Genomic DNA, 13,605 nt, shown 5'->3' on the forward strand with positions numbered 1-13,605 from the left:
CAAAACCACTGAGAAAATTGTCCAAGATTTGCTGGAAAAGAACTTCCCTGAAATGATGAAAGATGAGAATGTATCCATCCAGGAAGTCCAACGAAGAAGGAACTATGATGGAGCCCTGAAAAATGTCACCCCCGAGAAGGCCATGTCCTTACTACCACCTTGTGGAGTGGCCCCATCCCCTTCGCTTCTCCTTTTCCTTTCAGGTTCTCCCAGTGCCCCTGTCCCCACCTTGGGCCTGCTTTCCATGAGGCTGCTCATTGTCATTAGATGCTATCGAGTTGGCTCCAACTCATAGGAATCCTATGTACAACAGAAGGAAAATTGCCAGCCCTGCACTATCCACAAAATTGTTGTCATGTTTGAACTCCTTGTTGCAGCCACTGTGTCAATCCTTCATTGATGGTCTTCCTCTATTTCACTGACCCTCTACTTTACCAACCATGATGTCCTTCTCCAGGGAATGGTCCCTCCTGATAACATGTCCAAAGTAAGTGAGACAAAGTCTTGCCATCCTCACTTCTAAGCGGCATTCTGGCTGTACTTCCTCCAAGACAGATTTGTTCATTCTTCTGGAAGTCCATGGTGTATTCAATATTCTTCACCAACACCATAATTCAAATGCATCAATTCCTCTTCAGTCTTCCTTTTTCATTGTCCAGGTTTCACATGCATATTTAAAAAAAAAAAAAAAAAAAAAAACAACTCACTGCCATCAAGTTAACTGCAACTCATAGTGACTCCTCATTGGGTTTCCGAGGCAGTATCTCTACAGAAGAAGATTGCCCAGTCCTCCTTCTGATGAGTGGCTGGTGAGTTTGAACTGCCAGCCTTCTGGTTAGCAGTCAAATGCCTTAGGCCCTATGCCACCAGAGGTGACTGAAATTACCATGGCTTGGATCAGGCACAACTTAGTCCTCAAAGTGGCATCTTTGCTTTTTAGTACTTTAAAGAGCTCTTTCGTAGCAGATTCACCTAATGCAATACATTGTTTGACATCTTGACTGCTGCTTCCATGGGCATCGATTGTGGATCCAAGTAAAATGAAATCCTTGACGATTTCAATCTTTTCTCTGTTTGTCATGATGTTGCTTATTGGTCCACTTGTAAGGATTTTTGTTTCCTTTCTGTTGAAGTGTAATCCATTCTGAAAGCTGTAGACTTTGATCTTCATCAGTAAGTGCTTTGAATCCTCTTCACTTTCAGGAAACAAGGTTGTATCCTCTGCATATTGCACGTTGTTAATGAGTCTTCCTTGAATCTTCTTCATAGAGTCCAGCTTCTCTGATTATTTGCTCAGGAAACAGATTGAGTACGTATGGTGAAAGTATACAACCCTGATGCACACCTTTCCTGAAATAAAACCAAATAGTATGTTCTGTTCAAAAAGTCTGCCTCTTTGTCTATGTACAGGTTCCTCATAAGTATAATTAAGTGTTCTGGAATTTCTATTCTTCTCAATGTTATCCATAATTTGTTATGATCCATACAGCTGAATGCCTTTGCATAGTCAGTAAAATACAGGTAAACATCTTTCTGGTGTTCTTTGCTTTCAGCCAAGATCCATCTTACCCTGCTGCCCACCCTGGAGGAAACACAGAGGATGAAGTTGTCTACCTCCATCTGGCTAAGCCACAGAGAGACCTGCCAGGCAGTGGGGCCCCAACAGAGCACTCTGGCCCATGCCAGGGCTGCATTGCTGGTTATGGTTGAGATCACTCTGTTCATAAGCTATCCCTGTCGCCTTCTATGTCTCATTCCTAAACCACCATACTACATAGGGTTCAGTTTATTTGCAAACTGAAAATGAAATTATCCTTCCTAGTCCCAATTACAGGGTATATGACCAACCACCATGCTGAGATGACATCAAAAGCACATTAATTTGCCAAGTAGGAGCACTGATTGTACCTCAGTTTGCTGTGTGTCCTTAGGCAAGTTACTGTCCCTCTCTGGACCTCAGCTTTCTCACTGGTTGGTCCCTCCTGTGCTGACAGTATTTGATTGTGGAGCTTTATAGACCAGAGTTGCACTATTAACATTTGGGGCTGGATAACTCTTTGTTGTGGGTAGTGGCCTGTGCATTGTAGGATGTTTAGCAGCATCCCTGGCCTCTGTCCACAGTGAGTAGCACATACTACCCCTCCCTTATGACAAAGAGTGTCTCCAGACATTGTCAATTATCCCTTAGCAAGAGAGTAAAAGCAAACCCCATTGGGAACCACTGTTCTAGATGATAAGCAGACTCTAGAATGTCAGAAGATAACTAGACTATTACTTTACATTATAAAATGAATGTAGTAACATTTCAAAAAATTGAAAATAAAGGAGGTGGTTTGGGGGAAGTCATTCACAGCCTCAGGGTCCCACAACACCAGTGTTCCTGGGTGGGCTTCAGTGGGGCTCTATGACCTCCCCCTACCCCCACTCCAGGACTGCCTGGCTGCCATTGGCTGACCTGTTGCTGATACTAGTTGGGCCCACTCACTGCACCCACCAGGAGGAAGAGAAACTGTCCACTCACTAAAGTCACTGTGGCCCTGGAAGGTGAGGGGCCTTTGTAACATGCCTGCCAGAGACCAAGGCCTGATGAGCCTTAGACTCACTGAGATGGGTTCACACTGCCTTGTGGGGGTTGGTAAAGGGCTGTTAGGCTTCTGCCCACTGGAAGCCCCAGCACATCTTGCAGCCATGAGCCTTAGATCTGTCTTTGAGATTAAAACACTGTGGATGATGAGTAGGCATCAAGCTACCTTGGCTTGGGGGTGGGGAGGTTCTGGGATAACTCGGCACTCAGTGTCCTCATTTCTGAAACTGGTACCACATTTTCACTCAGATGAGGTGCTGGATTCTGTTCCTGCCATGTACCAGACATTTAGCACTGGATCTGAATGCCACAGCTGAAGCCAGTTAGCTACCTCTCAGGCTTGTGGTGAGGAGAAAAGGGGGTAGTGGATAGAAAGTATTTCGAATAGAGCCTGGGGCTCATGATAAAAGAAACCAGTTACTGTTGAGTTGACTCCAAGTTACGGCAACCCCGTGTTTGTCAGAAAAGAACTGTGCTACATAGAGTTTTCAACGGCTGATTTTTTGGAAGTTGATCATCCTTTCTTCCAAGGGACCTCTGGGTAGACTTGACCCTCAACCTTTCAGTTAGCAGCAAAGCACATTAACTATTTGCACCACTCAGGGACTCCACAGTGCTGGATACACCTGCACTATTTTATCACCCCTGTTTCACAAAGACACTTACTGAGGGGAGCACAGAGAGGTTTAGCAATAGGCCTAAGGACACAGAGCAATCTGGTGTCAGAGCTGGAGTTGGACTCATGTCTAGCCAAGTGTAAGGACAGTGAGCTTTCCCCCTGACATCCACCCTTCAGGACTGCAAGTACATTGCAACATGTAGACCAGGAATGGATTGACAGCAAAGGCCAGGACAGTTTTCAGGAGGGCAGAGGAGATTTTGTTCTACAGCTGCCAGAACTCTCTTCTATTTCATGAAAATCAGTTCAGCTCCAATCCCAGAAACATTTGAGGACACTTTCTGAATGCAAGCACTAGATACCATCTAAAGGGGCCCTCAGTGGTTTGAACCCACCAGCTGCTCTGTGGGAGAAAGATGTGGCAGTCTGCTTCCATAAAGATGAGAGCCTTGTTAACCCTCTGTGCAGTTCTATTATGTCCTATAGTGTCACTAGGAGTTGGAATTGATTTGACTGTCATGGGTTTTAGATACCATCTGGGGGAGAAAAGGTAAGTGCCAGGAGCTGTGGAACCAGGCAGATGGTGGTGGCGAATAAGCAAGCAATGAAGTACACAGGCGATACACCAAGGTGGGAGAGAAATCCCACTGGGGGGTCCAATGGGGGAGAGGCAAGGATGGTTGTGGGTATGGGGAAGAGCCTCATAAAAGACACCTCTGGCCTGATCCTGCCAGAATGGTAGCATCACCAGGGGCAGATTGGGGCACTGGAGATGGTGTGGATGTGGCTGAAGCACAAGGGTGGGGAAAAGCTGAGCTGGGAGAGAAGGCAGGAAGAGTAGACAGCTCAGGGTCTGGAAGGCCATGAATGCTGGGCTAAGATGATCTTAGCAATAGGAGCCATAGGGGGGCACTTGAGTAAGGGGCACTGTGACTCGAGCCAGCCTTGGGGAAGTTTCTCTGATGGCAGAGCAGGAGAGACTGGCAGCAAGCATCTGGTACAGCAGGCAGAAAATACAGGTCAGAGTCTATGACCATAGTTCTCAAGAGAAGTCAGAGGGTGCACAGAACATAGAATCTAAATTATGGCCCTTTTCTCTCCATAGGCCCATTTAGTACTTATCAGCTGCAAGCCAGGCACTGTGCTCAAGGCCATATCCCTTAACACCAAATCTACCCTGCAACCCAGGGAGCAAACATTATTCCTTCCCTTCTACAGATGAGGAAAAGAGTCCCTTGGTGGTGCAAACAGTTAAGCGCTTGACTACTAACTGAAAGGCTGATGGTTCTAGCCTGCCCAGAGGCACTGCAGAAGAAAGGCCTGGTGATCTACTTCCAAAAAATTGCCACCAGAGCTCTCCAAATTGCCTAGTAGCCATATTTTGAAAAGTAAAATAGGTAATATTAATTTTAATAATACATTTTCTTTAACCCAATATATATATAATATTATAATTTTAATGTGTAATCAAGATGTAAATAATTATTGAGGTATTTTATAGGTCCTTTTTATACCAAAAAGGAGTTCTCATGACATAGTGGTTAGAACATTCAGCTGCAAACCAAAAGGTTCGCGGTTCAAACCCACCAGCTGCTCTGTTGGAGAAAGATCAAGCAGTTTGCTTCTGTAAAGATTTACAGCCTTGGAAACCCTAGGTGGCAGTTCTATTCTGTCCATAAAAGGGTTGCTATGAGTTGGAATTGACTCGGTGGCAATGGGTTTGGTTTGGTTTTGGTTTTGATACCAAGTCTTTGAAATCCAGTAGGTATTTCACACTTCAGGCATATCTCAGTTCAGAAGGGCCACATTTCTAGTGCTTACTAGCCACGCATGGCTAGTAGCCACTGTATTGGACAGCACAGCCCTAAGGATTTAAGTCAGAGCTTTGAATCTTGACCAACTTGTTCACATTCCAGCTATCTGAACTTGTTTAAGTTATTCAGTCAAGCAAGCCTCTTTCCTCATCTATATAGTAATAAGGAAAACAGTAACTACTGAATATTATTATAGGCACTCTGCTCTATAAGGGCAATCTTAAAGCCATGTGGGGGGGCACTTGAGTAAGGGGCACTGTTGAATGAACATGCAGACCTCAATTCCGAGTTCTTGGATGTCTTGCAGCCTAGAAACCCGTGTGCTAGCTTGCCCTTCGGAGTCTTTCCAGAGATGACTAAGACTAACCCTGATGACATCTGTAGTGTGGCTGAGTTTTGATTTCCATTTAGTTATTCAGAGAAACAGAAAGCTCGTCCTGAAGAAGGTATCACAACAAGTTCAAGGGCAAAAAACACGAAAACCAAACCCACTTTCATAGAATCAATTCTGACTCACAGCACTCCTAGAGGACAGAGTCAAACTGCCCCGTTAGGGTTTCCAAAGCTGTAAATCTTTACGGAAGCAGACTGCCTCATCTTTTCATCTTTCTCCCAGAGTGGCTCGTGGGTTCAAACCACTGACTTTTTGGTTAGCAGCTCAATGCTTTAACCACAGCACCACTAGAGCTCCTAAAAGCCAAGTGGGTAGGAAATCTTGGGATCACATACTGGCCTTGAACCAAGTGGGTGGCCTGCCAGGGGCCATAACACTGGTTGGAGGGCAAGAACTCCCTTGGTCCAGTGGGCTCTAACTTGTCATCCTCCGGAACCAAGAGGGCTAGAGGCTCTTGGTGAGGAGACCACCCTGAAGGCAGGGACACCACCACCAGGGAGCTATGCCAGGGGGCCTCAACCAGGACTCACCACTTACTTGCCCACAGAGCTTACCAGTGGCAGCCATGTGTCTGGGAAGGAATGGCAATCTAGCCCTCAGTGCAGGGTGATGTCAGGTGGGGCTCAGGTCCTCCATTATAACAGGAAGGTAGATCAGATAACTGAAAAGCTGGTCCCAGTTTTGAGTCTGAGGTTCCCTGATGGCAGAGGGATCCTGATTTCTCCACATCGTGGTGGTTCCCCACACAGGGTAGTGAGAATTTCCATGGCTGAGATCCCAAGTCACAGATCTGGCACCCAGCAGCTGGGGAGGTGGGAGGTGTCCACAGCCCCCTGTTGGCCCTTCACTTACCTCCAGCCTGGCCACAGTGAATGGTGTGGCCCTCTCCATGTGCTGAGGCGTGATCCCACTGACCAGGGTTCTGTAGTCGGTGATCTCACCCTCAGGCCGGATAAACTTGTCATAGACCACACCACCATAGGCATCCACGAGGCTGCAGCGAGCCAGGCCACTCTCTCGGCTGGGCCCCAGCCCCACCATCTCGCAGTCCATGGCCACCACCTCGAAACCACGTGCCATGCTCCACCGGACCCTCAGGTGTGCTTCAGAGAGGGGTGCAGGAGGGCCTCGTGTGGCTGAGCCAGCTGCCAGGTGTCCTCAGCCATGACCCAGCCCACCTTCACCCTCTGTCCTGCTCTTTGTCACAAACACCACCTGGCAACAGGGGAAGTCGGCCTCTCCCCACCCCACCCAGCTTCCTCAGCCTCCAGGCCCTGCCTAGCAGCCTCAGGACCAGGGAGATGTCCTCCCTTCACCTCCCCTGGCAGCTACCTCAGAGAAACACTCCGGACCAGCTGTCTCGGTCATCCAGTCTCACCTGCTTGCTTCCTGTGCCCTCAGCTCACGCCTGCCTCTCTTGTGCCACTTCTCAGCTACTGCAGTTGCTCTCAACAATGACTCATCTCTAATTCTAAACTTTGAATCCTGAGACTAAGTTTCAGTTTCTGATTTGTTATTAAGTCAATTCTGGGGTGGGAGGCCAGGCACCTTGGGTAGTAGGTGCCCTGAGTCAGAGGTGACAATGCTGGCAGGCTCTGTGTTGGGATATTCCTCTTTTGCCCTTGCCTCTACCAAATCACTCAGAGCTCTCTCCTCTCTTCCCCTTACTGACGTATCTGACATGGATTGAGTGGATTGCAACATCTTTCTCTCTTTTCTCACCCTCCACCCATAGAATAAACATCCCCAGGATTGGAGCCCAAGAATTTCCCACAACTTCCGGGACAGTTACCAGTCTGACACTCTGTGGTGTCTTTTATGGGGGCAGGGAGAGCAGACTCTTGGGACACTGAAGCTACTAACAGGAAAGGGCAGAAGGGGGAAGCTAGCAGCAGCTTGGGCCCAGGGGTGACATTTCAGGAACCTTTAAGGCCTCCATCGGTACAGGAGTATCTCAGAAATGAGCAGACTATCCTCAAAGGGCTCTCCCTCCAGCTGTGCTGACATCGTTTCAGGAAGCTGCCACCAAGCTGACTGTGTCCTCTAGGGTCCACACTCTCCCACTCTAGAACTTTGAGCTCTTAAAACAGTACCTGCCACATAGCAAGCACTTGATATTTATGGCATACCTGAGTGAGTTACAAACTGGGGCAAAAATAGGATCAGCTTCCAATGAGGAAAATGCCTATCAATACAGCCAGACTGAATCAATGTTGCCCAGAGCAGATTCTTCCAGTGTTATGCTTCACTCATATCTGGAAATGGTGCTTCAGACCCCTGCCAGGGTCTGGGCAGACTCTGACCCTCTAGGCCTGCTGGTCTAGATACTCCCTGCCCACTGCCATCAGTACAGACTAGTACCACTCACTGCCAAACCAGAAGTACTGATGGAGCACTGGGACTTGTAAGTCTGAGTGAAGGAGTGTTGAGCTTTACCAATTCCGAATATATAACGTGGTGAGCTTTCAATGACAGTAAGTTAAGAGCCCCCATCCCTGCCTCCTCCTCTCAGATCCACATGGAACCAGCAGTAATTGGCCTCAGCTGTCAGACAGATTGGTGGCTTGGAAAGGAACATGGTACATTCAACAAGTGGAGCATATGACTTCAGCAAATCTCAAAGGCAAAGCCAAATCCTGAAATATGACTAAATGAAAAGGCATTGTTCCTGTTGTTCAATTGGTTTAAGTTCAAAGTATAAGAGATTGAAAAAAAAAAAAAAAAAAAAAAGGGAACAGGTTTACTGGCCCCATGGGGCCTGGTGGAACCACTGAGACTATGGCCCCCAGCTGTTCTTCAGGTCTGGAATTGAACACACACCTGTAGCTTCCAGCCAGGCAGTAGACAGGCATACTAGTTGAGCATTTATCTGAGGTAGATACACTCCTTGGAGAGAACAAGTAAGAGAGAAAGAAGGGCTGCTCAGGCACAGGGAGACAGCTCAGGGGGTAGGAGTGCATGGAGGGATGGTCACAGGGAAGCGGTACCTATCGGGAGGAAGTGGGAGAGGAGATGTTGCATTGTGCTAAATTGTGGTCAATGTCATGAGACAGAGTGTATGTGATCTGCTGTATGGAAAGTGTATTTGCTCTGTAAATTTTCACCAAAATCACAATAAAAATAAATATTAAAAAAAAAAAAGTATAAGAGATTATTTTTGGTGTCCATCCAGAATGAACAAGGTTTTTTTTTTTTTTAACTCAGCCAGTTTGGGAACTTTTTGCTATTCATATGCGTAATCTTTTTCTACCCTGACTTAAGGAGAGATGAAATAAAGTTCCTATACATTTTATGTGAAGGTGCATTTTAAAAAATAAGCATTAAAAAAGAAAAAGAAAAAAAACCCTATGGCTAGGTTATGGTCACTGCCTGGTCACAGCCAGCTACCCAGAGTGACCGAGTAGTTGATCCTGAGGGCCTGGGACCATGGTCACAGGGGACATCAAGCTCAACTGGCATAACATACTATACAAAACATTGTTCCACCTCCTACTTTCGTGAGTAGCGACTGGGATCTTAAAAGCTAGCAAGCTGCCATCTAGATGTAACGATGGGTCTCTCCTCGTCAAGAGCAAAGAAGAAAGAAGAAAACCAAAATTAATGGAAACAATCAGTCCCCACGACTGGTACACCATCCGATCTGCAACCTATACAACTACGAGACCAGAAGAACTAGATGGTGCCCGGCTACCACTGTCATCCACTTGGAAGGGATGTAGGAGATCCTGGATAGAGAGGGAGAACAATGTGGAACAAAACTCAAAATCATTTGGAGGGAAAAAAAAAAAGGGATGGTTGGGACCAGGTTTGCTGGTCCAATAGAGCCTGGTGGAACCACTGAGACTATGGCCCTTAGCTACCCTTCAGGTCTGGAATTGAACCCACACCTGTCGTTTCCAGCCAAACAAAGTACAGGCACATGAGTTGAACATTTACCTCAAGTAGACACACGCCCTTGAGAGAACAATCATGGGAGAAGGAAGGGCTGCTTATGCACAGGGAGACAGCTCAGGGGGCAGGAGAGTATGGAGGGATGGACACTGGGAAATGGTACTATGGGGAGGAAGTTGGAGGGGAGCTGTTGCATTGTGGTAAACTGTGGTCAATGACATGAGACAAAGTATATGTGAACTGCTGTATGGAGAGTGAATTTGCTCTGTAAATCTTCACCCAAATCACAATTAAAAAAAAAAAAAAAAGCCCCTATGGTAGCTTTAAGGAGCTTTGGTGGCATCACTGGGTAAGGCATTTGGCTGCTAATCAGGAAGCTGGCAGTTCAAACCCAATAGCTGTTCTGTGGAAAGAAGATGAGGCAATCTACTTCTGTAAAGACTGACAGCCTTGGAAATCCAACAGAGGTTGCTATGAGTCAGAATCAACTCAATGGCAATTGGTTCCTTTAGTGGCTTTAAGGAGCTCTGGTAGCACTGTGGCAAGACATTCATTTAGCTGCTAACCAAAAGGTCAGTAGTTCACACCCACTAGCTGCTCCACACCCACCAGCTGCTCCACACCCAACCAGCTGCTCCAAGGAAGAAAGATGAGGCAATCTGCTTCCCTAAAAATTTACAGCCTTGGAAACCCTATGGAAGTTGCCCAGTCAGAATTGACTCGATGGCAGTGGGTTTGGTGTAGCTTTGGTGTGGGTTTTATGGTGGCTTTACATGAGAAATGTAATCAATATCTTTGAATTGTAAATGTGTTAGTGGTTGTGCTTGCGAATGTTTTGGTGTGTATATTTTCACCACAGTCAATGGATTGATCAATAAATACTAATCCAATGATGATTTCTGTTTCTACAATCTCCATAGGACCCAAAATGTCTTCTGCTGGTTCACATACATTCACATCTATGGTAGTTCAGTTTGTGTGTCAACTTGGTTGGGCCTGGTTGAGTGAGCTGGATGTAGCTATTCCCCATGGTGAGACTGGTAATTAATTCCATGGTGGAATCTATTGGAGCAGCTGAGTAGCTGCTTTAGGGATGTGGTCTGCTTCCAGTATATAAGAAACAACTTTGAGGAAGGTCTCTAGCTGATGGCACACTTGAACCCTGCATGTAGCCAAGCTGTTGTTCAGCAGCTTGCCATGTTGCCCTGCTGATCTTGGGACTTTTAATGGACTTGAATTAATGGCCTCCATGTGGTTTGGTAGTTATCAGGACTGTACCTTTTCACTTGTTGACCTTGAGTTTGTCAGCCTCAGCAGCTAGCAGCTGCCTGAGTAAGAGATGCCTCTAGCTTCAGTGCCCCAGGAGCAAAAGGCAGAGCTGAAGCCCAAGGTCAAGGGGCTTTCACCCAGTCCCTAGAGCCTGGCACCTGGAACTCAGACGTCTAACCTCCAAAATTGTAAGAGAATAAACTGTTTGTTAAAGCCATCCCATTGTGGTATTTCTGTTACAGTGAGTGGCACTAAGTAACCAAATCAACATCCCACCCTTCCCTCACCTCTCACTCAACTTCCACTGCATGATTCCACCTGCACTCACCTGCCCCTCAGGTGTCAGAAACATCCCTACCCCTTTAATTTGTTTCCCTAAGGGTCCTGTGCCTCATCCTTGAAGTCTGCTCCAAACTTCCTCCCTCATCTTCCCTGCACAGCCTCCAAGTCTTGTCATTTCTCCCTTTCCTTGCCTGCCCTATGCTGGGCCTCACCTATCACTGGCTCACAGAGCAGTAGAGAAGTCCTCTCCAAGGCCATCCTGCCTCCATCTTCATGCCCTGCTCTAAACTGTCCAAGACCTGCAAGACTGTTTTCCAAAATCTGATCTCCTCTACTTTGTGTCACAGCACTTCTCTGCTCAAGAACCTACACTGGTTTTACATCTAGAAGAATCAAACCTCAACTCACAGGCAGTTTCCTGTGAAACTGAAAGAAAGCCCTCTTTCAGCCACCCCACCTGCCTTTCCAGTCTCATCTTGCACCACTATTCCATAAGGCCTCTCTTTTAGGTTTAACCATAATTCCAGGGCCTTTGCTCTTATGATGGCTCTTCCCAAACCATTAACAGGTCCTCCTGGCTCCCTTCAGATGATGTAGGCGATTCCACGTGGCTGGAAGGGTAAGTCAGGTAAACCTTCAGGTGGAAGGCAGGCAATAGCATGTCACCAGCCTCTCTCCCATGCTCCCTCACCTCATTCCAGCAGCACTGGCTTTTTTCACTGCTCCTCAGACATGCCAGGCACTCCTGTCAAAGGGCCTGGGCACTTGCTGTTGTTCTCTCAGTATGGGAAGCTTCCCCCCAGGTATCTACCTAGTCTGTTCCCTCAGTCAGGTCTCACAATGAGACCTTCCGTATTTAAAACTGTACTTCTTGTCCTCTTCCCTGATTTTTCTATACCAATTAGCACCATCTGACATACTGTCTATTTAACTTGTTCATTTACTCCTTCCCCCTACCCTTTGTTCACTAAGCACCCAGAGCCCCACCTAGGCTTCATGGGTGTTTTCCAGATGTGTTGTGTGCTCAGATGTTGGATACAAGCCCTCAGGAGTAACGGTCTTAAAGAACAGTGACTCTAGCCTGGGGGACAATTCCAGGAGTTTCCTAGTGGTGACACTGCCCAGGTTTAACTGACTTCATCAGTCAGGCACTGATCATCAATCTTGGATCAGGTGACAGCAAGAAACATCTCCTTTCTACCAATGGTGACCTACATCTCACGGCCTTAGCAAGTACGAAGGTTGCCACCATGTGGTCTTCTCTGATCTCCAGCATCTAGCAAAGGCCAAGTGGATGACTCATAGTGGCAGTCAGAAATACTGCTCCCTTCATAAAACCTGCCCTTTGGATTCCAGCTCAGCCATCTCTAACCTTGTTTGGGTATGTACCCCTAAAATGTGTGTATAATTTCTAAATTATGTATTTTAGATTGAACTATGTGAAATCATATGTCAAAAACAAGTAGATATACCCATGACCATGTACTTTTGGCAGATGATATTTCTACATATGTATTTGTATGTTCTATTAAGTATGTCCATATATGTTAAGAGCTATGGGGCAAAATTATGGTAACTTCTTAGCCACAGCCAAAGACATTGAGGGAATAAGTCACTGGGCCTGCGGGCTTGGTACCATGATAAAGGCGGATGTATGTCAAGCTCAAATGACATACAACACAAAAACAGCCATCTAAGCTGTAACAATTGGTCTCTCCTCATCTGGAGCGAAGAATGAAGAAAATCAAAGACACATGGCAACAATTAGTCCCAGGGAATGGTGGACCATAAGAACCTTAGCCTACATGACTCTGAGACCAGAACTAGATAGTCTCCAGCTACCACTGTCAAACACTAGGAAAAAAACCACACCAAACTCACTGTCGGAACCAACTCATAGTGACCCCTCCTTGGGTTTCTGAGGCAGTAGCATTACGAAGTAGATTGCCCAATCTTTCTTCTGAGGAATGGCTGGTGGGTCTGAACCACCAGCCTTCAGGTTAGCAGTCAAATGCCTCAGGCACTATGCCACCACTCGGAAAGGGATCAAAAATAGGAGATCCTGGATAGAATGGGGGAAAAATGTGGAACTCTAAACCAGGCTTACTGGTGTGAAACCCCTGAGACTATGGCCCCTAGTCACCCTTTGAGCCTAGAACTGAACTCATTCCCATGGCTTCTGGCCAGACAATGGACAGGACTATAAGGTGAACATTTACACCAGGTATACTCCTTAAAACAGTCAACCATGGGAGATCAGAAGGGAAGCATTTGCACAGGAAGATAGCTCAGAGGGCAAGAGTGCATAGGAAAGGACTCAAGGAAAAGGTAACCACAGGAAGTGGAAAGAGAGCTGTTGCATTATGGGAATTGCAATCAATGTCATGAAACAAAATGTGTATGAACTATTCAATGGAAAATGAATTTGCTCTGTAAACATTCACCCAAATCACAATTACAAAAAAAACAAAAACAGGTGGATATCAGCAATATGTGGTTCACTTTAAGACATATAAAACCATGCTAATGGAGTCCCAAAAACCCCGTTGCCGTCAAGTTGATTCTGACTCATAGCAACCCTACAGGACAGAGTAAAACTGCCCCATAGGGTTTCCAAGACTGTAATCATTATGGAAGCAGACTGCCCCATCTTTCTACTGTGGAGTGGCTGGTGGGTTTGAACCACCAACCATTGTTTTAGCAGCCAAGCATTTAACCACTGTGCCACCCAGGCTTTTTTGCAAATGGAGTA

General features: G+C 46.4%; 1 protein-coding gene across 1 annotated transcript in view; it reads right to left on the bottom strand.

Moving 5' to 3' along the window:
- ISG20 (interferon stimulated exonuclease gene 20) overlaps positions 1-6,491 on the bottom strand; it is a 19,829-nt gene extending 13,338 nt beyond the window's left edge. Inside the window, exon 1 of the mRNA XM_007946113.1 lies at positions 6,264-6,491. Within this exon, the coding sequence (XP_007944304.1) occupies positions 6,264-6,491 (228 nt within the window). The remainder of the gene's footprint in view (positions 1-6,263) is intronic.
- Between the last annotated feature and the right edge of the window lie 7,114 nt (positions 6,492-13,605).

Source organism: Orycteropus afer, unplaced genomic scaffold, assembly GCF_000298275.1.
Source record: "Orycteropus afer afer isolate SDZICR_OR568_19922 unplaced genomic scaffold, OryAfe1.0 scaffold00150, whole genome shotgun sequence".
Taxonomy (NCBI): Eukaryota; Metazoa; Chordata; class Mammalia; order Tubulidentata; family Orycteropodidae; genus Orycteropus; species Orycteropus afer.